Source organism: Alligator mississippiensis, chromosome 5 (assembly GCF_030867095.1).
Source record: "Alligator mississippiensis isolate rAllMis1 chromosome 5, rAllMis1, whole genome shotgun sequence".
Classification (NCBI taxonomy): Eukaryota; Metazoa; Chordata; order Crocodylia; family Alligatoridae; genus Alligator; species Alligator mississippiensis.
Window position 1 is genome coordinate 214,001,433 of NC_081828.1, and position 27,607 is coordinate 214,029,039.

Genomic DNA, 27,607 nt, shown 5'->3' on the forward strand with positions numbered 1-27,607 from the left:
TAATGATACCATCATATGTAGGAGAAACATTTAAAATGGGGCTCAGGTCTTAACAGATACCACACTTCCCAAGTCACCTTTGACTTCCCATTTTGGTAGATGGTGGATGTTGGGCCAGACCCAGAATGGGCTACATTTTCATTGTCTGTAGACAGGAATAGGAGCAGACCCCTTATTCTACAAAGCAAGAATGCCAACACAGTTCCATCACTGAAAGATCAGACCTTTGTCTAGGGAAATCTGACTTAGGGTGAGCAATCAAAGGTAAGAGATGCTTTTAAATTACTGACATAGCTGACTTTTAATGAGGTATTCCACAAATTAGTTTACATCAAGATTGAGGAGTTTTAACAAACATGAGCAGTTCTCAGAGAAACAGCCCACTTCACAGTAATGGCGAGGACAATGCAATGCCAAAATGCCCTCTGGACAATTATTACAAACAGGGAATAAACAGGACTTCTTTTTCTCCATACCATACACACCCCGCGCCCAATTCCGAGTACAGATTGTACTGTTCGTTTTATAGGAGCCGTGTGCATTTTCATAGATTAGGTTACATTACCAGTGGATGAGGACAAGAAGGCACAGAGAAGGCAAGCTGTCAGGTGAGAGGACAGACATAGCTGCATAATCAGGGATAGATGAAAAGATGGAGCCAGCATAAACCAGCACTGGCCAAAGAGAGCTTGAAGGAAACAGAGTGGAGCAGATGAAGTAAACCCCAGGAAGAGACAGCAACATGAACTGGCTGGAGAAAGGCCTTGCTTGGCAGCAGCTTGAAGCTGTTGAGGGAGTGTGGGAAGCAGGAAAACAACCAGGAATACTTGGAGGCAAAGGCAACAAGTTATGCAGATGGGAAAGACGGGATGCAGACATAAGCAGAGATGGCACGCAGGCCTTGGGGTCACAGGGTACTGCAGACTTTGCTCAGCACTCTCCTGCTCACTCTTCACAGGACACAATCCTACAAGTCATCCCATCTGACACTGTCTTCCACGATATCCATATAGAGGGGAGGACTGGGCATCTCGCACTGGACAAACACGCATCAGTTTGTAAAAATGATGCAAGAGCAATAATGCAGCCCAAGGTTTTAGAAACTCATTGAGGGTTTTTGGGCAATTTACGGGATTTCCTTATACGGACAAGTCAGCTAGTCCCACTATTTATTTCCTCGTACATATATTTGGCATGGTCTACAGAAAAACAGTGGTACTGCTTTTATTATAAGCTACACCCCCATGGTTAAAAACCCCCTTACTGTCAGCACCATCAGTCCTGGTCTACCCCACAGAGCATTAATGGCTGAACTCCCAGTCTGTAGCCATGCTCACTTTTGAGTTTAAGCTCTGCCTCAGATTTTGCTGGCAAAATAAATAGCTGGACTAGTTTAAAGGTGCTCACAGCAACATAACTTATTCGCATAGGGCACTAGTAGACGGGTGTGATTGTGCAAACAGCATGGGGTGTCCAAATTTAACTATTTCAGTGAACTATCACTCCTCCAACCGAAACAGCTATATTGATACCAAAACTGCTTGTAGACTAAGCCTTTCTGACCAGCATCATGGATGGCAGCGCAGCTCTGGAGAGACTGGTGTACACCGTGTGTGCCCTCTGCTGGCTCTGCAGGGACTTACCAGTATTTCGAAACCTGGATACATGTCTCACTCGCAGGATGGGGTATTGAAAGCAAATTACAGATTTGAATTGCAGAGTATTATCCATGCCTTTTGCTTCACAGTTAACAGTGAAAGAAAAAAAAATAACAAGAAATGTGGGAGCTCTGCAGAAAGTTCATTGTGGAGGTCCTTGCAATGAATGTTTTAGCCTGAATATAGCAAAGAGGCATCCTAGTGAAAGATTTGTGCAGCATGCTCTTTGCTAAAATGTGCAATACCACAAAAATAATATGTACACACACATGCTTTTTATACATGCTAAGATTCCTACTCCCATCATCCCTTTCTGCATTGCAATACAGCACTACACTTACAATAAACTTTGATTCATCCAGTAAGTGGTAGACTAAAAATCCTCAGGTCCTACAATATGTCCATACCAACTAAAATAAATATTGGACACCCTTACACAGACCAGGGTCTGGCCTCTTTAAACACTCCGTTGTTAATATTCTTTACCCAGTACAGCCCTCCTCCCCCTTCCCAAGCAAGACTTTTAGGGCTCGTGCACTCATCTGCTACCTCCTGTGAAGGAAAGGAAAACAGCTCAAAGCGCCTAAGCACCTACTTGGGGAGCAGCATCTGTGTGACATGACCCCTGTGCACAGGAGCTTTGGCTAAGCCAACGGGCAACAGAAAGGAAGCCAGTACAGAAATCACCCCTCCACAGCACAGCTCCTGAGGGACAGCAGCAACTGGCTTGTTTTCACTCCCTTTCAGAAGTCAATAAGGTGCAGGTTGCAGAGGGAGAAAGCAGGCCACAGAAGTGCTGTGAGCGGATGGATGATCTTTGGGGATTGAGCCCAGTCATCCACAGCACAAGTCTCTCTAATCCATCTCCCGCAATCTGTTTTATAGGGGAAATATGCAGAAGGAAGTCTATAAACTGAACTTTCCTCAGTGTCTCGCCACCCCATGGGCTGGCTTCTCCATAACGGGCAGCACATTACCCTTGACTTGCTGCCAATGCTTGGCCCAGATCCCAAGGACCCTGCTACAATCCTCCCTGACTGCATCCTGCAAGCAAAATGTAAAAGGCAAAAGGGGGGGGGGGGGGGAAAGCATGGGACAGGAGGGAGAGAATGAATTTTCCAAGCTGCTGAGACAGTATTTGTCTTGTAAGGCAAACGTGCAGCAGACGATTCCTCATTTACTTATTGGCAGGTTTTGGCCACCACTTGGGTACAGTTGCAGTAAGGTTCACAGCGGTGTCACCTGGTAGATTTATATGCAGCGGTTCATTTATATTAGCCAATCGCAGCAAAGCAATGCCAAGTTCATCTCCTCCAGCCCGGTATTTGCCAGCTGATTTTCCCGATTCAGTCAAGATATCAGACCCCTCGGGAATGGGTCCCGATAACAGAGGAGCTGAAAGCTGAACTGGGAGCAGTCGTTTACGGATGACACCCATGTGGTGGGTCCTCGCTGTTAGCTCCTGTCCAATGTAACAGCCTTTGGTAAAACTGATGCCGTTCATATAGGCCAGGTTGGATTCCAGGGGCAGGGCTACGCCTGGAGGAAGGTCTTCTACACCTTCGGGAATTCCTGGAGGGAAAATAAAACCAGAATCAAAAGATAAATGCTGTAGGGCTCCTCCAACAACAAGGACCTTTCAGTACATGGGCTGTCGATCTTGTTGTCCCCTGCAAACTGTAAATAAGGCAATACTTGTAAACAGAAATCATTTGAAAAGAATGGCCTTTCAACAGGTTAGCTCGGGCTGAAATCTGTCCTAACTGAGCAGCCTTAACAAAGGCTGATTTGAAAGGCAAAGTGAAAAGCTGCGTTCGAGTCTGATCTCATGAGGTGTGGAGCACTTCCCTGGAGAAATCATAAGCACCACGCAGAGCTGGAGTCAAATGAACCAGTACACATTTTAATAGGGAGGGTCGTATCTTGATCACCTTCATCATGTGGCTGGATTGTAGGTTCAATAAAGGGTCATTTTTACAAAATCTTATGTAGTAAGCACAGGCTGGTCAGTAAACAGCCCAATTTATATTAAAACTTTTATTTAAAAAAAAAGAATTTGGGTCATCCAACTTGAAAACCTCTTTCTTATTGTCCTTATCTCTGCCAGTCTTAAGACTTTGCCAAATGCTTTATCAATAATTTGCACTTCATAACTTCTGAACCAGAGTGACTATTATCTATTCTACCTTTGTTGCACATTGCTTTTTGGGCATCTAATAAGCTCTTCCTAAAGAGCCCCTCTGCCCCCTCGAGTCATATTTTTGTGTTTGAGTTTTTCCTCCTCCTTGTCAATTTCACTCCATTTTTCTTCAGTTTTGTTGAAATTAGCCCTTTTGAAGCCCAAAGTGTATACGTTACTGATTAAGACTGTCCCCTTGTTGCCTAATTTGAGGGTGACCACATCCTGCTCGCTGCTCCCCCAACTACCACTGCAGCTAATATTTACTGGTAGCACCTTTCTAGAAACCCACTGAAGTCAACAGATCCATCAGCATATGTCAAAAGAAGGATCTGAGCTACAATTTCCATCACAAGTCAAATGTAAACTGCTCTGTTCCTAAATGCCTTTAAGAATCCAGCCACATATTCTTTTCTAAACAGACCAAATTCGTTTGCCAAGGCTTTCCCTGGCAACAGGAAAACAGACAGCACTGGTAGTAGTCCAAACTTCAACAAAATGACTCAAACTATGGAAACATCTGACCATATGGAAATGAGAAATCCTATTTTTCATTGTATACACATGCCACCCACCAACCCACCTACACACAACTTTTTTTTAAAAAAAAACCTTAGCAACAGAAAAATATATTTAAAAATATTTAAAAAATAGAACAGAAATCAAATTTAGCCCCGAGGTATCAGACAAGAACTATGTTTCCTAACATGTTCAGTACATTCGGACTGGCAATAGTTCACATTTATAACTTTCTCCAATGTCTTGCATGTAGACTTTTTATGAAAACATGTATCATTTCTTTCATTTTCCTGGTCTGTAAGAATATAAAACTAGAACTGGCTTTACCTTGTTTGTATCTGTGCCTATGATACTCCTTAATGTTTCCTATCTGACTCCCAGGGACAACCTCTAGAGGGTTTGTCTCTTTGCTCGTGATCAGTCTCCAGCCCATGACTTCTGCTCTGGGATCAGGAGTTAAAATCAAAGTCTTGTCTTTGTATTTATCAAGGGTACTGGAAACATATCCAGACTGCTCCCCTGGGAGGACTGCCCACAAAGACAGGTCAAGGCAGGGGTCTATGTCTACTTTCCTCCGGATCTTGTACAATTTCAAATGCTTTTGAACCGAGTCCAGCACGGTGCTGTCACACTCCAGCAGGATGTTTGGCTCCTCTTCTTGACTTTCATGAAGCCTGAAAAAGTAACACACTCAAGGTCAACAGAAATAGAAAAAGATTCACGCAAGCCCTTTTCCTTAATCCAGGTCTAAATCCAACAATTTGCAGAATGGATTCAATGCAACAAATGCTGATCTAAGCAATACTCAGCCTCTTGGGTAACTAAGAAATATCTGCATCAAACTTTTCCTTGCACGGAGTTTGCCACTGCTTTGCCCGGCACTCCTGGGCTTCCTCCTGTGCCCACCCCCCTGGTGAAAATCCATAAAGACCCTCTCATTCTCCTCCTGCAAGCCAGAAAGAAAACTACAACCTGATAATAGTTAGGCAGGCGTGATCGGCGCTACTGAAAAGGCTACAAACTTCACCCACTTGATCAGAGAAGTTACCTTGCCTTGCCCATATCAGCATGATTGGTTCTCTCATCCACCTGTTAGTTCTTGTCAAAGAGTCTGTAAGCAATTTAGGGAGGAGGTTGCTGATTGCTACACGCAGCTAGCACGACAGGGCCCGACTTAGCTCTGCCTTTTGTGCACTACGATGTGAACAGCAGCAGCACAGCTGAAAATACCGGAGGGCCCCTTCTTTGCTGCCTTGTTCCTGAAACAGTCTTTTACATCTGTGCGCAATGGGCGGACGATGCTGTCATTATAGTCTAATAGCACTCACAGCCAGTTTGTACAGTGATAGAGGACTGTGCAAGGTAGTGGCAAAGCCGAGCCACTATATTCAGATATAGTCCAGGACAGGCACCTAAGTACCAGAGGGGATGTGCAATGAAGAGAAGCAAGTTATTACTTATATGCTAGCCAACTGCCTGTCAAAAAATGTTGGGGGGGAGGGGAGGGGAGGGGAGGGGAGGGGAGGGGCAGCCAGGGACAGCAGCCTGTGTCCCACCCTGTTCCCCCCACACTTACGGGGCTGGACCCGCTCTCCCCTCCCTCCCTGCTGCGCCAGGCTGGACCCCACGCCTCCATCTGCTCCATCGCTGCTGCCTGCAGGGCCAGGGAGGCATGGCCAGCGGCGCTGGCTTTGCCCCCACCTCTGTCCTCTCCATTTTCACGGCCTGCAGGGAGCAGGGGGACTGCCCCCTCCATCCGCTCTGTTGCCACCACCTGCAGGCCCATCCACTCCATCACCTGCCGCAGGGGGGGTGGGGACAGAGGCCCAGGCCCAGGCTCACTCCCCCAACCCCCACCTAGGGGGCTGGCAGGGACAGAGCCCAGTGTCCAACCCTGCGCCCCCACTCCCCTTCTCCGGCCCCACCCCCCTATCACTTTGGGCTCAACCCCATTCCCTCCCAGCAGTTTGGGTTTGGAGCCACTCCCCCGTCCCACCCGCCCCACCCTTTGCCTGACCCCATTACCTCCCCTCGTGCCTCCACCACCTCCTCCATGGAGTGTGGGGGAGCGCTCCTCCTTTCCCCCACTTCACCCCTCTCCATTCTGTCTGCTCTGTTGCCGCTACATCCAGAGAACAGGGAGGCGGGGTGGCAGGTGTCCCTGCCCCCCCCCCGTCCCCAACATCACGGCCGTGCTCCACCGCGCTGCAACCTCCTGTCCGAGCACTATAATCGCATTCCGATTGGTTGTTTCCATTGGCCAATCAGAGTGAGAATAAAGCGTTATGGAAAGACAGACAGACTATGGCTTTTATATTAGAATTATGACAATGTCTAGAGACTCCAACCACTAATCAGAACTCAGTGTTGGGCACATATCACACATCTGATGAACATGGAGTTATGGAGAGAAACATGACTGTAGGCATGAAACTTTTCAGGGGTTATTGCCTATTGAATGAGACCAAGAATGAATCCTATGCAAGCCTCTAGGGGTGCACTGATAAAGATTTTTTGGGCTGCTACTGATGGCCGATTATTAACCAGCCACATCAGCCAATACTGATCCTATTGCCAATATGCAGCCTGGCAGCTTGGACAGCAGTGTCTGGCTGTTAAGTCTTTTTTTTTTTTTTGGGGGGGGGGGGGGGGAAGGTGTGGCAGAGGGAAGGGGCTTAGCTCCCCCTCCCAGCACTGCCACTGCGTATCCCACTCCCAACCCCTCCCAGCCCGAGCACAGCTCTGGCCCACACCACTGCTGGGAAGAACCTGGCACAGCTCCCCCAGCCCCCAGCCTGCCCTCGCCCCATGCACAAATCTGAAGGACACATGACCCCCATGCCTCCCCCAGGGGGGTGTGCAGCAGCAGCCACCCCCACCTCCCCATGGCCTCTGGATTAACCACCCACAGCTCTGCCCTGCATCCAACCTCAGCTGAGCAGTGCCTGCCCAGCCCCACTCCCTCCCTCGCCATGGGGGCCACAATCTGCACCCCCCCCCAGACTCACTGGCTCCCTTCCCTTCCCCATGCCTCTTGCCCTGCACAGACTTACTGGCCAGACACTGCTCTCCAAGCTACCAGGCTGCATACCTGGCCGCGTGCACGCTGCAGCTGCGTGCATGCATGTGGCATTTATGGGTGACATTAATCGCCCACATCAGCCTGAAGAAGCTGACTGCCAATAATGTCAATTTTCCTTTTATCGGTGCCCATACGATATGGACCGATGTATCAGTGCACTTCTGGAAGCCTCGCCTGATACACCTCTGAAAACAGAAGGAAACGCTACAAACAAAACAATACAAGTTTGTTCCAAAGTGGAAAAACTGCCCGTCCACTTCTTCTGGCACAATGAAAAGCTCAATCACGGCTTGTTTTAAAATATGACCGGCTGGTATCATCCTGCAAAGATGCACGTGTGAGCTTAAAGGCGACGCACTGTAGGTGTGCCTGCCAATTGTGTGTGCACACACAAGTCTCGTGACAAGCTGTATGACCATGAATATGACTGGGCAGAGTCCCCTGGCTCCCTGGACTCATTCGGTCTGCTCTGCTCAGCGCCCTGCATGATACCCTCGTGCTGAACCTTTTACCTTCGCTCCTGTCCCTGGTTTATATTTTGTCCCACAAATTTAGTTGATGCATACCCACTAGCCAGCCCCCTTTTATCAACTAACTGGTGCCCTGAGGGCATAAGGCCCATTTCCCGACGTGCGTCAAACAGGCTTGTGTCACGCCATTGCTCCTGTCCACACTTTGTTCCTTTGTTGCCCCATGTAATCAGTTGACAAATCTAATAGCTCCCTCTATTAAGAGGGGGATTCACCGTTGCTCTGTGGGCCTAAGGCGTGCGTCACGTGGGCCTGTGTCACACGGTGGCAAAGAGCAGATGCTGAAAAGGAAAGCAGACTGGGTCTGAGCACGGTTCCTCTCTCCCGTGCAGCCTCCGGTGTTTAAGATCTAGGAAACTCCGATTCAGAGGCTGTGCCCGAACTCCATGCGAGATGAGCGGCTAACGCCCAGCCCGGCACAGGAAAAGCAAGGCAGCCGGGGCGCCCGCCGCCCTGCTTCGGTGCAGACAATGCACGGTCAGGTGCAGCCTTTCCTCTCTGGACTACACGATGTCCGTTCCAGCCCAAGGAGGTCCCGGGGGGAATGACTTCCTGGTCTTCACTCAGCATGGTGGTTTGCACAGGCAGGGGTTGCACCAGAGGTCAGCCCGGGCATCCCCCAATGCTCCTCCATGGCACAGAGCTGGGTGCCCCAGGGATCCACGTCACAGCCCCACCCCCGCCTCCTCCTCCTCCTCCGCAATGGTCCATCCCAGGAGCACCCTCCCTTCCATTGGTTTATCCCAAGCGCTGCCTGGCCCGCACAGTGGTTTCTCCCAACCCCCGCCCGCAGCAGTGGTCTCACCTGTAAAGGATGAGGTCATAGAGGCAGCGGCCCTGCACGTTCAGCGCGTGCGCGTAGAGGGCGCGCGGCACCGCCCCCTCGACCCGCGCCAGCTGCGTGACGTCATGGGTGAGCAGCCCCTGCAGGAAGGCGGGCGCCTCGGGGCCCCGCACGCGTAGCAGCGCCCGCCGCAGCGGGAAGCAGCTCCCGGCCGCGGCCGCGGCGGCCCCGCTCCGGGCCCGGGCCCCACCGAGCCGCGCCGCCCTCACCAACATGGCGGCCGCGGGCAGTCGGGCCCCTACCGCGCCGCCGCCGCCATCTTGAGCGCGGCACGAGCACCCCGCCTGCCGCCGAACGCAGCCACGCCCCCTGCCGACTGGTTACGCCCTCTGCCCTATCTGCGCCCCGCCCCCTAGCCATTGGGCCTCGGCTCTGGCTGGGCCCCGCCCCCTGGCCGTTAGCCCCGCCCCCTGGCCGTTGGGCCTTGTTCCGTTTGGGCCCCGCCCCAGCCATTGGCCCCGCCCCCTCGGGTAGGGGCGGGTCTGAGGGCTGCTTGCTGCTCACCATCACCTTAACTCTGCCCCTGGGGCAGCCCCCGTGGAGAAGGCCGGGTGAAGGAGCAGTATGTGGTTGGATCTGCTCGAGCACACCCGTGCTTGAAGTGGCGAGGACAAAAGAGCCACGCTTGTGCGCAGCAGGAGCGGCTTTAACACGTGCAAGCGCACCGTGTCGTCCGCCCGGGAGCAGCTGCAAAATCAGTGCCATGCTCCTCCTCTGTTACTTGGATCTCCTCCTCCTTAACGTGTTGTATTTTAAACCCAGAAGCTGCCTTTCGAGTCATGCTGGTCTCGTATAGGGAGGGGACAGATGTATGGTCAGATTGCTGCTCAGCCACGTCATCCTTCAGCGATTTGGGAATGACAGGGACACCTGTTTGTGCGGTGTCACGCACGGGTGGAATCGTGACTTTTCACCCCCAAAGAAGCAAAGAAAAATGCTTCGGGACCAGTAAATTCGGTATTTATACCATTATAGCTTTGTGGTCGTCCTGTCCTCCCCACCGCTTTGCTCTCCTTTTCTCTCGAGCTCGTTGTTGCTTTGTGTCTTTTCCACCTTTCTCAGCTGTTCCTTTATAGACTCAGAGACAACGAGGGTTGAAGGGAGCTCGGGAGGGCACGTCTAGTGCAACCCCCAAGCAGGACCAGCCCCAACTGCATCATCGAGCCAGGTCTTAAAAAACTCCAAGGATGGAGAGTCCACCACCTCTCTGGGTAACCTGTTCCAGGGCTTCACCACCCTGCTCAAGAGAAAGTTTTTCCTAATATCCAACCTCAACTTGCCTTGCTGCAGCTTGAGCCCATTGCTCCTTGTCCTGCCATCTGCCCCCACTGAGAACAGCCCAGCTCCATCCTCTTTGCAACCCCCTGCAGGGAGCTGAAGGCTGCTATGAAATTTCCTCTCCATCTTCTCTTCTCCAGACTAAACAAACCCAATTCCCTCCACCTCTCCTAATAAGCCATGTGCCCCTTTAATCCTTTGGGGACTGCAGATGGATTACACACAGCCACTCTCCTAAGCATTCATTGGCTAGTGCATTCAAAAAGGCTAGTAAGGGCTGTATTTTCCCAAATATTTTCAGCGCTACCCTTATTTTCTGCTATTTTTCCATTTGTCTCAGGCTTCTCCAATTCTCCCTACTACTCTTTAACCCCACACAGACTCCACTGTGGCTGTTGGTGGTCCAAACTTGCTCTCCAGCATTTCCCAAGCCTTGCGATACAACCGCAGGTGTTAACGCCGGTCTCCACCTATGGTCGGCAGGCAACGCGTTCCCCACAAAATGTCTAACGCTGCTTTGCAGCCAAAGGAAATATTGTTTTCCACAGATACCTGCTTCTTGAGGTTGACAAGAAGAGCAGGTATGTTGCCCTGTGGGCCAACAAGGTTGTGGGCCACTAAGTTAGCTGGTGTCCCAGCCCTAAATGAAAACTGAGGAGGAAGATAATCAATAGCTGCCATGCTAACACAAGCCATATAATTCAACAGTGATGTGAATTGAGATCCAGTTAAATTACACTGTGCTGAAATAAAAGGCCCTGTGATATGTCCACGATTCTTATAAAAACATTGTTTTTTATAAAAAATATTTCCATTATAGAACTGAGAGCTACACATTAGTATTCTCCAGCTCATCAACATTAGGCTAACTTCCTAAGCAACGTATTCTCAGAGCTATGATAGCTTTGTCTTCAGCTCCAGTTCATTACGTTGGAATTCATCTGCTGGACCAAAATACGTCCATGAGTCATTCATAAAAACTAATGCTTAATGTCTTTTCCCTCGGAAACTTAATCTCTATTCTCTATAGCAAGACGATGGACTGAAGAGTTTAACTAAGGACAGCAACAGTTCTTCCTTGGAAGCTCTGCCTCCACGCAGCATCGACACTGTTCCTTGGAATGGAAGGCTTCCTTGGAATCGGCCTTTTAGCAAGAGGAAACCGTTTCAAACCTGAAGACAAAATTAATAGAAAGTTAGAGACTGATGGAAGCAGAAACATTCAAAGTGAAGGCTGTTTCTGTCATGAATTGAGTTATATTCCAGTAGTTCCTTGAGACCCTAACTGACGTGGTAACCCCATTACATCTGGCGTGCAGGATCACGCAGTCTGGAGAGTCCCTGCTCTCTGTTGCCACTAGGATTCCTTGTACCAGAGACGCCCAAGGATCGACACGGCCCTTCATCCAATTTGGTATCTAGTGAACTTTAATAGTAATCCCTATGCTTTATTACAAGTTTCCTCCCTGTAATACAACCTGGCAAGTGGGTCCTTCAGACATTACAACAGCGACCTTTGGTGGTATCGCGGCCTCAGATCCTCTGCTGGGCATGTGGGGTGTTAGTTTCTGGAGCCCCCGTTGCTCAAACAAGAATTCCTAGGTTGCTCCTGTCTCCCCAGGGTAGCAACACAGAGCACACAGTCTCTTTGTTTGTCCACTACTTTGGTAACTGTCTCATCTCAAATTGTCCGATCCTCAAGCAACATCGGCGCTAATGCAAGGAGGGAAATGGCAGTAAGACAGAGAAGTAACTTTCCAAAGATCACCCAGCAAGCCATTGGCAGAGGCAAGAACAGACTCCAGATTTCCTGACTTCCAGTCCAGACCATGCTGCCTTAAAGCTGCCTTTGGCCCTGCAGGGGACACCAAACAGAAGATGCTTCACACCTTGTTCAGGTTCAACAGCTAGTCATAGCCAGCTGGATAAGGGCCAAGGTGTGGATCCTCAGAGGTATGAGGGCACCCTTAGCCCTTTGGTATCTTTGAGGACCTGGAGGGTACGCCAGCTACCCTCTGCATGTCCCAGCTTTCAGGTGGATGGCTGTGCCATAAACTCAGTGGGCTTAATTATAAATTGCCTGGGTCAGAAAATGAAAGTTTAACCAGCATTTACAGTTCCATCACAGCAGCCTCACACAGGACACTATGGATCTGATGGGAAGTATCTCATGGCTGCAGTGGCCATGGGGGGTAAAATTTACCCCAGCGCAGATAGCCAGCACATCACCTAGGCACGTCTAAATGGAGAGACATAAAATGGGCTCGTCCCACAGGTCCTGGGAGCAGAGCGACCATTGCACTTAGATAATAGCTGGTCCTCACATTGGCACTCTGCACAGGGGTGAGATTCTCCACTGGTTTGCCGGCAGAGGCAGCATTACAGAGCCAGCCCGGCACACAGCTTGTCCAGTTGGAGCAGATCTGTAGTAGTAACGGTTGTAACTCCCATTTTAATAGCTGGGCTTGGACAGGAGCCAAAGCACTTACCTCACCTGCTTTGGAAGAGCACATAGTCTCCCTGGCAGCATCCTCCTGCTTTTATTTCTGGTGGCTGTGTGGGGTGGTGCCAGCTGAGAGGGGACACTTGTTCAGCAGCTGCATAAACAGAAAGGGCCGGCACCGAGGAGAAATAAAAACAGTCTGCGGATGCGATCTTACGTGACCTTGGACAGACAGACAGATGTGTTTTTCTGTGTTATGAGCATCTGTTAGCAGGCCTTGAACCAGTGGAAATGCTAGCGGTGGACATGAGGGCCAGGGGGAAGAAGACAGGACCAATGTTCTTCTAGGTCAAGCACACCCTGGGGACCATGAGCTTTTCCTATATAACCTGAAGCAAGTTGCAGCACGTTCCTAGGACTAAAGGCTTGTCTATATTATGGGGCTGCTGCCCCATAGCATGGTTATAATGAGAGAGTCCCACATGGGCACAGCCTCTCTTCACCACCTCCTCAGCCAACAGCAGTTCTGCCATCAGAGCCCTTTTTTATCGGCATCCAGAGGGAGCGGGAGGCTATCAACAGAGCCATGTCAGTTGATGGAGTGTGATCTTTTCATGCCTCTAACACAGCAAAGCAAGTCACATTTTGTAGTGCAGACTGAGTCCCGCTTTCTCCATTTTTTCAAAAGGGAATGATGGTGCTCTGGGATGTCTTGAGGCCTAACCGCAGACCTGGTGCTTTTTGCTCATGGCACAGGAGATGCTGATGCTGCCCAGAGTGTTACTCTTGCTTGCATTTGGAAATGCGTGGCTCAGGTTCACCCCATAACAACCAGCATCATTTTGTCCCCCTTGCACGTCTTGAAATGCAAATGAGCAGTCTCTCTTTCTAAGAATGGAGACTAGCCTTTATTTCAAACCCTGCAGAGAGGTTTCTGGTGCGATCACTTCATTTCTGGGTTTGATGCTCATTGGAAAGGGGGTGCCAAAAAAGCCACACGCCACTTGAGTTTCAGCTTTGTCTCTTGTGTACCAGGCACCATGGCCTACCTGGCAACTTCTAGTGGATGGACAATGTCCTGATCGAAAACACGTCACTGCTGAGGTGTGGGGAGTTTCTTTTGCCAGCTCTCACATAATGGCCAGGCACATCTATAGGCCTGGGTTACTGTACCATAGCTCCTACCTGAATGCTACATCTTTAGAACGTAGCACAGTCATTTCTCCAATGCCTGATGAAGGGTGTTCGTGCCCAACAGCTTGCAATTTTTTTGCATTTTTTTGCAAAAATCTTGTTGGTCTAATAAAAGATATCACCTCTATTACGAGTCCTGATTACATCTTCCGAAGGCTTTTCCTTAGGAAAAAGCACTGACAGAAACAAATCCCATTTAGACAGAGAAAGCAGAAGTCCTGCATGAGGCAGCCTTATTTCTGTGCTTTATTTGGTTCCCTGGTTTTGCTGGTTTTTTGTTTTTCGATTTTTGCAGCTTTGATCCATTTCTCCCCATTTTTCCTTTCAGCACACACTCGCCTGGCAGCCAGTGAAAGGAGCACGAGGAATGTTTCTGCTGCTCCCTTGTGGCCTTTCAAAAGGGAAATTCAATTTACCTGCAGGATCCACATGAACTGCGGCATATATTTTGTTTCTTGGGGAGGAGGGGTCTGGTTGTGACTCTCCCATACCCAGAGGCACAGATAACTTCAGCAGCCCTGGAACTGGGCCTTAAAATAACCTCTTGAAAAACAATGGGGCTGAGAGACAGATTCTGACCTCAGTTACACAGCCATGAATGCAAAGTAATGCTGCTGGAGGCTGCTGGGTTATTCTGGGTTTACACCAGTAGAGTTAAAACAGAACGTGGCCCTTTTAGGCCCACTATGTTCACTAGGGCTAAGAGCACTCCTGAAAGGGTCACAAGATGGAGTTTCTGTGTCGTGGCTCCATACGCTGGGTAAGCAGAAAGCATGCTCTGTCAACCCTTAGTCACAAAGGGCCAGTGTTATTCCTGATGTAACTCCAACGGTTGAAGCTGATGAAAGTGGCTGAAGCATAGCGGAGAATGCATCTTGCAACGTTCTCCACGCTGGCTTCCCTTCTCTCCCCTCGTAACAGCCCTGCGTAACTCCACGTCACTTTTGATGACGTTACACCGGCTTTGACCTGCACTAATAGGGAACAAATTTGTGCTGACAGTTTTCCAAGCTATTGTTCTTCTGCATAACCTGCCTTGGCCACCCGAAAACTAGTACAGCAGTTACCGCTCACCAGCAGGCTAGATTTTTCAGCAGAACAAACTGATTGCATTTGATTTATCCAAATGCCTGGGCTACTTGCTCCAGTGGCCTTTGTCATCCATCATTGCTCCGACAGTCCCGTGTGCTTGGCCGGGAATGACGGAAGAGTGCCTCTTTCCTGGTTTGCAGATCTCATGTCAATGCTTAGCATCCGCACTCTTTTTTCAACTTCTGATTCATGCCTCAGGTTTTCAGCATTGGTGACTTAAAAAGAAAGAAAGACCTATTTCCTTTTCTCCAGGTTCTCGGTTCTGGGGTCATGGAAAACCAGACCTCAGCAGAGAGCTGTGTGTGTGAACACTGGGAGTCCCCTGCAAGGGTGCGTGCAGTTACTCGTACTCAGACTGGTAACACTTTACTCCGCAAGTCCTCCGTCTAGTATTAGAGTAATGCAGGGTAACGCACTCCTCTACAGCGGTGACAAAATCTGCCCTGCCTGTTTGTGCCAGTTCCTCTGCGCTTCACGCCATCAATACAGCGTTGTGCAGTGTTGTGCTCTTTTCTACCCAATGGACATCTCAGTCCTTTCAGCTTGAATTTCCAGGCCAACAACCGTAAAGAAAAGTCTATTGGCTATTTTCATGGCTCAGTCACTGAGCTGAATTCCCAGGTGGTGAATAGACACAGGGAAGAAACTGGCCAGGCAGATTCTTGGCTATAACAACTCAGCCTCTGCCACATTCATCCCATCGGACCATCTGGGCTTAGCTAGAATAAAGCTGGCACCCGTGGCCAAAGGTCTGCGGATCACAGTCTCTGCTGAGAGACTCAGACAATGAAACAGAAGCTGAGACTCCATCTCTCTTCTTTTAAAACAGCAGTGCTTAGCCCCAGTGCTCTCAAAGAGAGCTGAAGACAGTCAGTCTATAATTGGATTGGACTGTTTAATGGCCATAGTCTACTCTCAAATACGTGGCTATAAATCCACAGTACAATTGCCGTCTGCAGAGTTATTTTCGATTTACTGTGTTGTAACTGAGGGCAGACTACACACTGCATATCTATATATGACGGACAGAAAGGTCTGACAGTCCCCAGTAGCTACAGTATTCAGCAGTGTTAGCTACCCATGTTAATGATGCTGATAGTGTAAAGTCCAGTTATCTCACTCAGCTTGGTGCGGGGGAAGAACAAGATGTACCATTTTAGAGTTACCCTGGCTTATCTGTGTCCTCCAGCCTCCTGTCACTTTGTATGCATCTCTTTAAGACAGCTGCCCAAATCCAGCACTGGTGCAGTTCACTGAAGTGAAGGCAGTTGCATCAAGGATGAATTTACCACCTTATTAATTATGCAAAGCATAAATGCCTGACACCTAGGAGGGGTCCAGAGAAGACTCAGATAAATATGCCAATGTGAGAGCAGGCTGGACAAGCAGACTCCTAGGAAGTGCCAGGAGGGACAGTCTAGAGAGTCAGAAACCAATAAAGCTCTGGGAAGGGAACAGCCGAGTACCTTTAGTGGTGCTCAGGGCTGTAAGGGCTGGATTGGGGGTAGAGGTACTGCTTAACCGTTGGGTGGCCTTTGCCCCGATAAGCACCAAATCTCCAAGCCTGCAGTGCAGCCTTACCCTCCTCTGTTGCCTCTGACACAGCTGGCTGTGCTCTTCTTCCTGAACTCCTGGCCTCCATTCGCTTGGACTATCCCATTGCCTGGTTCTCCTCCTCCTCCAATCGCTTCTTCACTGCAGCTCGTCAAGGAGCCTCCTCATTACCTCCTACAACGTATCTATGGGCCCGTGCTCTTGGTCCCCTTCTCTGCCCTCCTCCCATCTTAGCATCCACAAACACAAATGCAACTAAGCAGACAATACAGGAGGTCCTTTCCAGTCCTCTGTCCCTGTGACACATAGATCAGCTTCTCATCTCCACATCTCTCTCCTGACAGATGAAATCCTGGCTTGCCTCTGACGTCTCCTCCTGGATGCCAGCAGCTGTCACACAGTCTAGGAAAAAATAGGGCTTTTGATCCGCTTCCTTTATGTCCCCACAAACCCACTTTCTTGGTTACTGTGGACACCACTGCCCTCCTGTCTGTCACCTGACCTCTTTCTAGGTCCTTGCACATCGGGATCTTGTAGGTAGTCTGTGTGACAACTCCAAGATGTGGGTATTCCTGGCTGTCCACATCGATCAAACTTTTGCACAGAGCCTGGACATTTCCCGTCTCCCTGCAACACCCATTTTTGTGGCCTTGATAAATGCATTATTGCCCTGCTCATAGCCACCTAAAACACTGCAAATGTCATTGTCCCTACCTGTCATTTTGAAGACATCAGCTCTCCCTTTGCATCCGCTCGCAGGCTCCCCCTTCTCCACCCATCAAACAGCAGCTGCCAGTCTCCTCTCTTACTGCCTATCAGCTCCTGCACTATAGAGGTCAGCTCCCACCTCTAATTAGCCCGCAAAGCCAGTCTCTATTGATCATTTATTAGATTTCCGAACACCCCAATGCTTTTCTTCATGCTGCCCTTTATATTTGGGAGAAACTCCCGGCAAACATCCACAAAACCATGTCACTGTGTCCTTCAAACCCCTCCTTTAGATTCCACTCCGCCACAATGCTGACGATAAAAGCCTCTTGACAAGAGTCCAGCCCCTGGCACGTCTTAGTGTGCCTTCTAATATTGTCCCGTTATCTCTATATGCTCTTATCCACATGTGTCCATCTGCTGGCAATAGTCCTATGCTTTGAGACTCTTTGAGACAGAAGCAGCTGGTTCATCCTGTGGCTGTACAGCACCTAGCACTGAGTCCTTGCCCGTGCCAGGTGCTATAGTAATAGAAATAAAAACAATAGTAAGGAGCCATTGTCCACCTCCCAAGAATACAGCCTTCACCCCCAACACCCCCAGAATACAGAAGATCAAAGGCTATTTTTGTTATCCCCTCCTCCCCCTTCTCTTATGCAGTGCAAAGTTGGTGGGAATCAGGATCATAGGACAGGAGGCCTGGAAGGGGCCTCACAAAGTCATCCAGTCCAGCCCTCTACTCGAGACAGGATCATCCCCCGCTAAACCTCCCCTGCCAAGTGTTACCAGTACAATTCTTTAGGATTGACCTAAGGATTGCCACGGCCACTCGTCCAATTTGGTATCAGGCAGTCTTTATTCACCACCCCCAGACAGACAGACAGATTTCCTCTCTGTAATACAACCTGACAGGCGTCCAGAAAGCTTCTCAGCGGTGGTCTTTGGGGACGCCGACCCTCAGATCCCCCGCTGGCTGCGTGATGTCCCTAGGTGTCTGGACTGAGTGCCAGAGGCAGGAAATACAGCCGCTGTGTCTGTTTCCCCAGGTTCACAGCATGGCTGGGATGATGGATTGGGGGCTGGTCCTGCTTGGAGCAGGGGGTTGGACTGGATGTGACCTCCCGAGCTCCCTCCCAGCCCTCATTTTCTAGGATTCTGTGTTTGCTTCCTCTTTTTATACTTTTTATACTATACATTTCCTTTGCTGCAGCATGAGTCCTGTCCCATACCACCACGCAAAGAAAAGTCCATCTCCATCCCCATCTAAAATCACCCTTCAGGAATTTGAAGAATATAGTCCATCCATCCCTCAGTCTTCTCTTTTTGAGACTAAACCCAATTCTTTCAGGCTTTCCTGGTGAATCTGGTCTCCCAGGCCCCTCCCCATTTTTGCTGCTCTGCCCTGGACTCTTTCCAAACTGTCCGCATCCTTCTTGAAGCGCGGGGCCGAGGTCACTTGCTGATTCTCGCGCCGGCAACACACGGTCCGTGAGCAGCAGCTTCTCCTTCAGCGCTAGTCTGAAAGATGACAGGAGCAAAGTTTATTTTGGAGTGTGCCTGTCTTGGCTGCATTTCTTGCTCTGAGCTGGAGTAGCCCGAGCAACAGGCAATGAGGGACGCGTGCCTCGCTCCAGCAAGTTCCAGTAATGACTTCTGAAAGGGAAGACGAGCAGGGCATTAGCTGCAAGCAACTAGCCGTGACAATAGCCAAGGGAAAGAGCAATTGGAATCGCTCAACGTCTAGTGCTTGATTTTCCTGCTCTGTTGGAGGCGTGGAAAGGTGAATTTCCATTTACTAGCAACAGTGTGAAGGCCTGATGGAAGGCTGTTTCTTTTAATGTATTTAATGCATCTGCAATGGAGACTCCAGTGCAGTGGAGAGAGAGCCCAGAAAAATTTTTCACCAGGAGCAATTTAACCACAGCAGCAAGGAGCTCTGCACAGGCTAATTCACTCTGTCCAGTGCTGAGCTCTGTTGGAAAGCATCTTCCTAGACCCACGACAGCTCACTGAAAATTGCATCAACACACCCTGGAGAGCTTTATTAGCCAGTGGAGTTTTTGTCCTTCTCAGCATTTTTGTAGCCTCCATCACTAGCTAATGAGCATTTAACGTGCACTTCTTCAGCCATGCTGTTGTTCTCTTTTGAGTCTAGAAAACTTTCCTTAGTGGCTAAATTTTTTAATTGGCTTTGGAAAAACGGGCAAGTTAGTGCGACAGCTGGTCGGAAAAATGTAAGGAGACAAAATGGATTTTTAAAAATGTATTTCATTCGACTTTTCCCATCAGCAGCAGAACTGGGCATAGTTTGGTATGGGAGCACTGAGTTTTCCAGGATCTGGGCTATGGAACGAGCAGCACTTTTATGGACGGGCCCAAAGGGTAAAATGGTTAAACAAAAGCAGTGCGTCTCAAACCCTGTTCTGGGCATTTGAGTTAAAACAGATGCTTGCAGGGGAAAAAAGCAAAACAGCTATAAGCAGCCTGTGTGGAAATAATTACCCCACTAATTTAGTTAGATCCTGTTTGCATTTGGACCTCCTGTCCTCTCGTGGACTTTGGCCGTCCAGGGAGGCAGGAAGGGAAAAATGAGTAGACAAAACCTGACTTTCTAATGTAAAACACAGACAGAGACTTTTTTTTATGAAGAGAAAGGAAAATGTCGTCATCTCACTATCTCACTTATCTTCCCCCTTTATAAGTCATCTTTACGTGAAATCAAAAATAGTTGGCCTAGACTACAATGGTATTTTTTCCTATGGCCTGAAAATGATTATTTCAGACTACACAAAAGAGCAGTCCAGCGGTATCACTTTTCAAAAGCAATTTCCATGCACCAATTTTTTGGGTGCTGAACTGGAAGAGGCCTTAATTTCAGAATATGCAGAGAACTTGCCCTGTGGAAAATCAGGATGTCTGTACAGTGTCCCAAGAGGGATGTTTGCAAATTGAAGCCCTTTGTTCCACGTGATTTCAGTGCCTGAAGGAGTCCTAGGCAGTGATGCACAACACAGACAGAGATCACAAGCAAAAGAACCAGATAGTCAGATATCAAGTTAAAACAGGTGTAAAAGCCCTTGCACTCTGCCTTTACCAACATGCTGAGGATTATCCTTCCATAGAAAGACGTCACACACGTTACATGTTGTAACAAAATGCAAGTTTTATTCCATTTTATTAGTACTGGAAACTGAAGAGCCAACCGGAGCTGCATTTTCCTGACAATTTTCTTTTAACTTTCTAACTACATTCCCGATGTAACATTTACAGTGAAAAATATTTACAGATTCAATTTCAGACTCAGAAAGTGTCTAATACAAATACAGTTAGTACAAAAACCTCCCCCCAGAAACTTTATAACAATGCAGACTTGTTATGGCCTTTAGTTAAGTTCAAGTATTTTCCAGAAGAATGGAATGCAAGCAAAAAAGGTAATTTGGCTTCTACTTGGGACATTCCAGGCCCTGAATTACGATGAGCACTTTATCGGATGTATGTTTAGTGAAATATTCAGTATTTCAGATTAATTACATTATGCAATTAAACCCATCCAGGCTATGTCTGAAACCACTCACCAGTAAAAGAAGCAAAGCATTATACACGTGCCACATAATGATACCATTCAGGAAGGATGCTCACTGAAGTGCTTTGAACATTCGTGTCCCTGTACTGCTCTCCTTCAGGCTGGACCTGACCGGGACAGGAAGATCCTACAAATGCTAGAGAAATTCTGAGCTATGGGTCATCCCAGTAGTGACCCGGAAAGGTTGCTGGAAAGTACAGCATCTCTGGAGAGATGTCTCTCACCCTGTACATCTCTTTGCAAAGGTGGGGAAATATTACCCAGCATAATCGTCTGGTAGAAGAAAATGCCTCTCTGTACCGGGCATGGGTTAGGCTGGTGAGAACAGCTGCCCTGGAGCCACTGTGGTCTGGTGGATTGAGCATAGGAGCCCCGAATTGTCCCCGTCTCTGCAACAGACCCTCCGTGTGGCTCTGGGTAAGTCACTTAGCCCCGAGGCATAGAGGTGCTTTTATACCGTTTACTACCTGGGAGTGTTGCCAGGGGTAAATAGCTCTTTGCCTAGCACTGTGCCCAGGGGATGAGAGGAGCAGAGGAGGCTGTACCGGAGCCCCGAGACAGCATGAACGGCAGAATAGTGCAGTTACCATACACTGTCGGCTCTCCTCTCCTCCTCCTCTTCCCCACCTCCCTGCTTCTGGCAGATACGCAAGCAGGGCATTCCCACACTGGGCATAAGTGCTTAAATCTGCCTTAGGTTTACGCGCTTATGCCCAATTTGGGAATGTTGTAGGGTGTAGCCGTGTTGGTCTAAGGACACAGGCAGACAAAGTTCTTTGGGTGAATCTGATATCTTTTATTAGACCAACTCAAATAGTTGGAAAATAATTTTTAAGCAAGCTTTCAGGTTCAAAAACCCTTCGTCAGGCTAAGGAAGTTTCAGCAGCTGGCGCGCACTCTTCACGAAAAGTAAACCTGCCGTAAGCATTCAGGACTCATGGTAGAGGTGGTATCTTTTATTAGACCGACTAGATTTTTTCAAAAAAAAGATTCTTTTATTTTTTTGGCAAACATCTGGTTGATCTAATAAAAGATACTACCTCTACCACAAGTCCTGAATGCTTTTGCCTCTAGACCAATCCAGCTACAACCTGGATATCTAAACCTGCCTTATACAATTACATGCCATTTAGGTGCAAAAAACAAACCAGGACGCAGCCCATAGTGCTCCCTGATGAGGGAGAACCACAAGGCCCACACCAGCTCCAGGATATGATAAGGACATGCCCATGGTCCTGGCAGGGGTTGCTATTACCTCCAGAGATATAGCCATATTACCACCTCTGCCCTGCAGCACGGGGCCGCCATTCCTCCTGCCTAGCCTGGGAAGACAAGTTTAAATGGGGCTGCAGCCTTGCTAGTCCTTTCTGAGGAATTAAAAAAGACTCCCACACACATCCAACCATCAGTCTATTCAGAGTTTCCATCCTTTTGGGTCACCGCATTGAATACACGCAGTTTCTCATGAGGACACGAGGCCAAGGATAAACAAGTGAGATCCACACAGATGTGCAAGATAAACGGCTGCTGGAGAGAGTAAACCACTGCCCATCTGCAGGACTGGCTGCGCCCCAGCACTAAGCACGCAAATCCAGGGGCCTGGAGGGTGCCAGAGCACATATGCTTTGGAACGGCAGCCCACCATTACCAAACCGCCCCTCTTGACTTTCAGGCTTAGGGAAGACACCCGAATGCAATGCTGAAGGGCAAATTGCTCCATGACATGCAGAGCAACGAGACATGAAGAGCAAACGGATATGTTTTTCCTCCCTCCTCTCCCACCCCGACCCTCGCCCTCCCACCCGGGTTAGGAATGTGATAAGCACATCAGGCAAGCCTCACAGCTAAAACGTGCGTGTGGGAAGAGCAAGCTTACCACCCTGTGAAACCCAACCTCCGTGTCCTGCAGTTCACGTGAATGAAGGCGGATTTCTTCCGACAGACCTGGCATTGCGTGACGGCCTCCTCACTCACAGTCAAAGGCAGCATCGTAAATAAAGGGACCAGTTTCTGCTCCTTCGAGTCTCACTAATGGCTTTGGTGGGAGCAGGGGCAAGTCCTGAGTTCCTTCGCAGGCCACTGAGCAAAACAAATATTCAAGTATTTGCAACCACAGCTCTCTCTGGGGGTTCACCTGTTGCCTTTCAACTCAGTTTACCCAGCTCTTGTCCTGCCATCATTACAAGTGACACTGTGTCATGTCAGATACTGTGTCACCATGCCACTAGGGTCTAAGTGAACACAGCCCTTGCACGCATGGGCAGTGCATTGACTAATGGAGCCGTGGACTTGCTTAAAAGGTAAGGGTACGCTTGTCTTCCCTGCTCCTTCAGGGCTTTAATGCTGCTATTGTCACAGTGCAAATATATGGCTTTGATCCTGAAAGGTGCCAAGTGCATCCTGCAAAGCCAGTGCCTTCAGCAGGAGTGGAGGAGAGTGCCTAGGCTCAGAGGATGAGGCAATCATGTACGCCTTGCCTTGAGCATTTATAGGACACAGTTTCTTTCTTCAGCTTGTCCGCGAATACTCAGGGTGATCAATAACCCTGTGGCCAGGATCACTTTTCTGCTGTGCGTCACTACAACTAAATCATATCAATAGCCCCGGCCCATGCGGTTTTGTACGTCCGGCACAGGATGGGAAAATACACTGCCCAAGTACTTCCGAAAAAGCAACCTCCTTCGATGGTGCTGTGTTGTGCTTATGTCCTAAACCTTCTTGCCTCACTGCCACGAACAGCCCCGTTGCAATGGACGGTGGTGTTTGCACTGGGATTTTTTTTTTTTTGTGACTCGCATTTCCACTTGCTAACCCCAGGGTTCGGTTTTACTGGAGATAGCAACGGCAGAAGGACAAAATCATACAATCTGCAAACAGGCCCCCCCTTATTTTTAAGCACCATCTTGCATCGTCTGCCTTAACCCTGCACTGCGACTATCACTGGTGAGAAATGTTAGCCACGATATCCTGGTGCAGACATGGGCAGTGGAATTGCTTGCGTGTGTGAGGAAAGGGGGATTTGGTCCATAGGGGATGTCTGTACTGGTGCCACTGCTGTGACTGCAGCGTAGTGTAGACATGCCCAAACTAGCTCGGAGCCTGGAAGCAGCAGCGCAGGGCTCAGTGTAGGCCACTTTGCCTTGCACCTGTGACTATGGTGCAAGCTTCTGCTGAAGAGTCTCTGTCCTGTTCCCACTAAAATCAAATAGCCAGATCCACAGCCTGGTTCAAGTGGAGCAAAAGCAGCAAGGCCAATTACCCAGCTGGCTTAGAGTTTTGCCAGGAGATGTCTATGGGAAGACAACAGGGCACCATTATGGTCTGATTTTCGGTGTAAAGATCACCATGGGGTTGATATTGCCTTACATGCATATCACACATGCATGTTCATGTGTGGTTGTATATATTTTCTTATATATACGGGAACACACACACCATACACCCCTATGCATAGGTCCATTTCTCTGCACCCATTTATAAAGTTTTGATTTTAAAAAGCACATGATAGCAAAATTTATCAACACTGATCTTCAGGTCTCTACCGAGATTTGACAGTTGAAGACATCAGATATTTAGAATTTTGTTTTCCTGGTTTCTAAAAGGCACTTTTTCTTATGATGTGCAACAGCAGGGTTAAAAACAATAAACCATTACACTTCCCACTCGATCTATAATAAATGCTTCAGCATCATTACAATGCACGTTTATCATCCATTTCTGCTATGTAGCATTTGATCTTCTTTTCCTTCACCATTGAAATGAAAAGCAAAGAAGAATAAAACAATAGCTTAACACTGAATCACTCAGGATCTCATACGTTCTTTTTAAATATGGTTCCTGCATTGCTGAAAGTCATAATATTGCTTTGGTGCCTAGTTAGACCCAGCACCGGTGATCTCTGCTGCATTCATTTCCAATGGCCCCTTGCTGACATGTTTAAGAATTCAGACAGGAAACTAGTAATAAGAGCGTGTTGTGAAAGTTTAAGCAACAATCAGGGTTTTTCCCCATTTAACGGAGGAAGTAGAAATTAATTGGAGTAAGAACGTTTAGTAATAAACTTCTCGGCACACAAGTACAGTACGTATAGCTTCATATGCGGGACGTGAGTTGCTTGGTGTAGTCAAGACCTTTCTTCTCAGTGACCGGGGAGCTCCATTTCCACCAGCCAGCCTGCTTGTCACTGAAACTGTCCCTGTTAAAGAGGAGACCCTGCAGTGAGATGGCCTTGGAAACCAGCACGAGCGGCTTCAGGAGAGAGGCTCTTACTTCCACACCTAGGCAGTGTGCACTGGGTTGCACCGTTCAAGCTTAGCTCCCTGGAAAGTCCCCGAAAAAGAAGGAAACTGTCTGTTGTTAAACACATTAGAAGACATTATTAAACCAGTCTGGAACCGCTTAACAATATTTCCATCAACCGGTGTATAAAATTGTGCTGCAAAATCAACTCAAGACAATACTGGGGCAGGGGTGCAGAAACCCACACCCCCTACTTACATTGCCCATTAAATGCATCACGCCCAACCCCTAACTATATCCATACAGACGTCTTTCCATCTTTGCTGCTAGAGCTGCCTTTCTCTGAACTGGCTTTGGGTTTTGTGCCGTGTTTCTCCTGGGCGGTGTTGGCCCTGTTCTGCTCCACCACAGTCCCACCCGAAGTCGGGCTGCTGGTCCTAGAGGGCTGCGTGTTGGCTTGCGGGGCGTTATAGCTCTGGAACGCTATGTCTAATTGCTCCTGGGCCACCCGCAAGTGTTTATGGAGGGTGGACAGATCGGTCGGGATGTTCTCGTCCGGGCTCGTGCACTGCTGCTCCTGGGCAACGTTAGCCAAGTTCTGCTCGTGCGGCATCAGGCTGTTGGGGATCTTGGTAGACTTCTCGGATTTCACGACCAGATTGTACTCAGGAGGGCAGGAGATGTTCTTCGGGTAGGAGTAGTTGTAGGGGGGCTGCCTGAAGCTATTGATCTTTCGGTTGCGAATGGCATCTCGAATGGTCCCAAACCCCAAGTGGAACATCTCGCACATGTTGAGCAACAGGCACAGGCAGCTCACGACGTACATCACCAGGAGGAAGATGGTTTTCTCCGTCGGCCGGGACACAAAGCAGTCCACTGCGTGAGGGCAAGGGGCTCGGTTACAGACGTAGTAAGCTTCCACCTCGAAGCCATAGAGAAGATACTGCCCTATCAAGAAGCAGACTTCAAATGAAGCTCTGGCAAGGAGCTGGAAGACGTAAATCTTCATCAGCCCTTCTTGCTGGATGCGTCTCCTCCCGTCGTGCTTTTGCGGCTCCTTGCTCTTCTCCTTGTCTTTGGCCTTCTCGTTGTTTTCCCCCGTGTTGTCGGAGATCATGGGCTCCTCTTCATCTGCTTCCATGGGGTCTTCCAAGTTCCGGACATCCTGCCAGTTCAAAGCAAACTTCTTCTTCTTTTTGAACCCCCTAAACCGCTTCTCCTCCTCCGTGGACCTAGCGATCCTGTGGATGGCATAGCCCAGGTACATGACGGATGGGGTGGATATCATGATGATCTGAAAGACCCAGAATCGGACGTGTGACAGCGGCGCAAAGGCATCGTAGCAGACGTTGTCACAGCCCGGCTGCTTGGTGTTGCACGTGAACTTGCTCTGTTCATCGGAGTAGATGGACTCCCCCCCAACAGCTGTCAGGACGATCCGGAAGACAATGAGCACCGTGAGCCAGACCTTCCCCACGAAGGTGGAGTGATTGTGAATTTCTTCTAGCAGACGGGTTAAGAAACTCCAGCTCATGTTGGTCATATGGGCTAATCAGTTATAACCTGCCAGAAAAGTAAGGGGTGGGGAAGAAAACAGAACACACAAGTTAATATAAACTCACTGGTCATGGCAACACACTTCAGGTTACGAGTGGCACTAGATGACAAAGGGGTGATGTCACAGGGAAATCATTTCATTCCAGAGATCAGCATCATTTCTCCTAGGCGCTCACTGCAAACAGCGCTGCTGTTTGCACACTGCAAGGCACTGACGCCATTCGAGACCCTTCCCCTTACTTCACCCCGCTACACTTGAGCTCCTAAATCAGGTCCAGACTCTGCACACGTTGGGGAAGCGCGTTATGTTCGCTCAGGCCTTGATCTTGCTAGGTGTTCTTTGCAGGCAAAGCCCGGTGGACAGGCACATACACACGAAGCAATGACAGTGCTTACCGGAGAGATAATGGGCATGCACAACATGGTGTATGCACACGTGTGGTGTATGCGTGCAAACATGCATTACATACACAAACCATACGCTAAAGGGACATTATTAAGGCTTCGAGCCCCTTTTGCTTTGAACCCCCCCTAGTTTGCGGCCTATGTTAAGATGCTGCAGTGGTTTTCAACCGGTTTAGACCTGAAGCAGCCCCGCAGAAAATGCCAGCTCTCAGCTTTCCCTCACATTTTGAGTAGAGAAAAATCCTAGAGCAATTCTTCCATTGCAAAGCATGCGGAAAGCCCACAGCAGCTCGGGATGGGTTTGACTATGGATTTGTATTTGGAGTCTCTCCATTTATCTTGTGAATCGCGTGTAGGTGTTTGCTCACCTAACAGTAGTAATATTGCCCAACACCTTTAAAAGGATCTCCTGGCACCCCAGAGCACCATGGCACCCTGGTTAAGTATCACTGCCGCCATGTTATCAGGACCATGCAGATGAACCAAATGCAGATGGGAAGGCGCCTGGGTGTCAGGAAGTTGTAAGCTCATGTATGTTGAACTCACTTGAGAGACGGACTCATCATGAACCTCCGCTATTTGGCTCGCACATGCCAACAGGTCACGAGGTGAGCAGACCGTGGCCTACAAAAGCTCGTGATTCTCCAAATCAGTGTCCAAGGGGCTGCCCTCTCCTGCCTTCAAGCTGATACAGGCAATAAAATACCGCAGAGAACTGACCTGGTACATACTCAGCTCTAAC

The 27,607-nt window shown here is 48.9% G+C and overlaps 2 protein-coding genes across 6 annotated transcripts in view; both read right to left on the reverse strand.

The window, feature by feature from the left end:
- Positions 1–275: 275 nt before the first annotated feature.
- On the reverse strand, positions 276–9,087 carry IBA57 (iron-sulfur cluster assembly factor IBA57). Its single transcript, XM_059729239.1, has 3 exons — positions 8,774–9,087; positions 4,684–5,030; positions 276–3,230 (listed from the first exon to the last, which is right to left on the reverse strand). The coding sequence occupies exons 1-3, from the start codon at positions 9,025–9,027 to the stop codon at positions 2,836–2,838; spliced, it is 996 nt and encodes a 331-aa protein (XP_059585222.1). The 5' UTR covers positions 9,028–9,087; the 3' UTR covers positions 276–2,835.
- An 11,137-nt stretch (positions 9,088–20,224) lies between these two features.
- GJC2 (gap junction protein gamma 2) overlaps positions 20,225–27,607 on the reverse strand; it is a 71,105-nt gene continuing 63,722 nt past the window's right edge. For all 5 annotated transcript variants that reach the window (XM_019480695.2, XM_006274662.4, XM_014602756.3 and 2 more), the window contains exon 2: positions 20,225–26,466. In XM_019480695.2, coding sequence (XP_019336240.1) covers positions 25,196–26,446 — 1,251 coding nt within the window. In that variant the 5' untranslated portion in view covers positions 26,447–26,466 and the 3' untranslated portion in view covers positions 20,225–25,195. The remainder of the gene's footprint in view (positions 26,467–27,607) is intronic.

Bases quoted from the DNA above. Each gene is read 5' to 3' on its own strand.
- IBA57 (XM_059729239.1), bottom strand. From the start codon at position 9,027: ATGTTGGTGAGGGCGGCGCGGCTCGGTGGGGCCCGGGCCCGGAGCGGG. The intron at 5,031-8,773 runs GTGAGACCACTG...TTACTTTTTCAG, and splicing joins TATGACCTCATCCTTTACAG to GCTTCATGAAAGTCAAGAAG. The intron at 3,231-4,683 runs GTAAAGCCAGTT...TTTTCCCTCCAG, and splicing joins TAGGCACAGATACAAACAAG to GAATTCCCGAAGGTGTAGAA.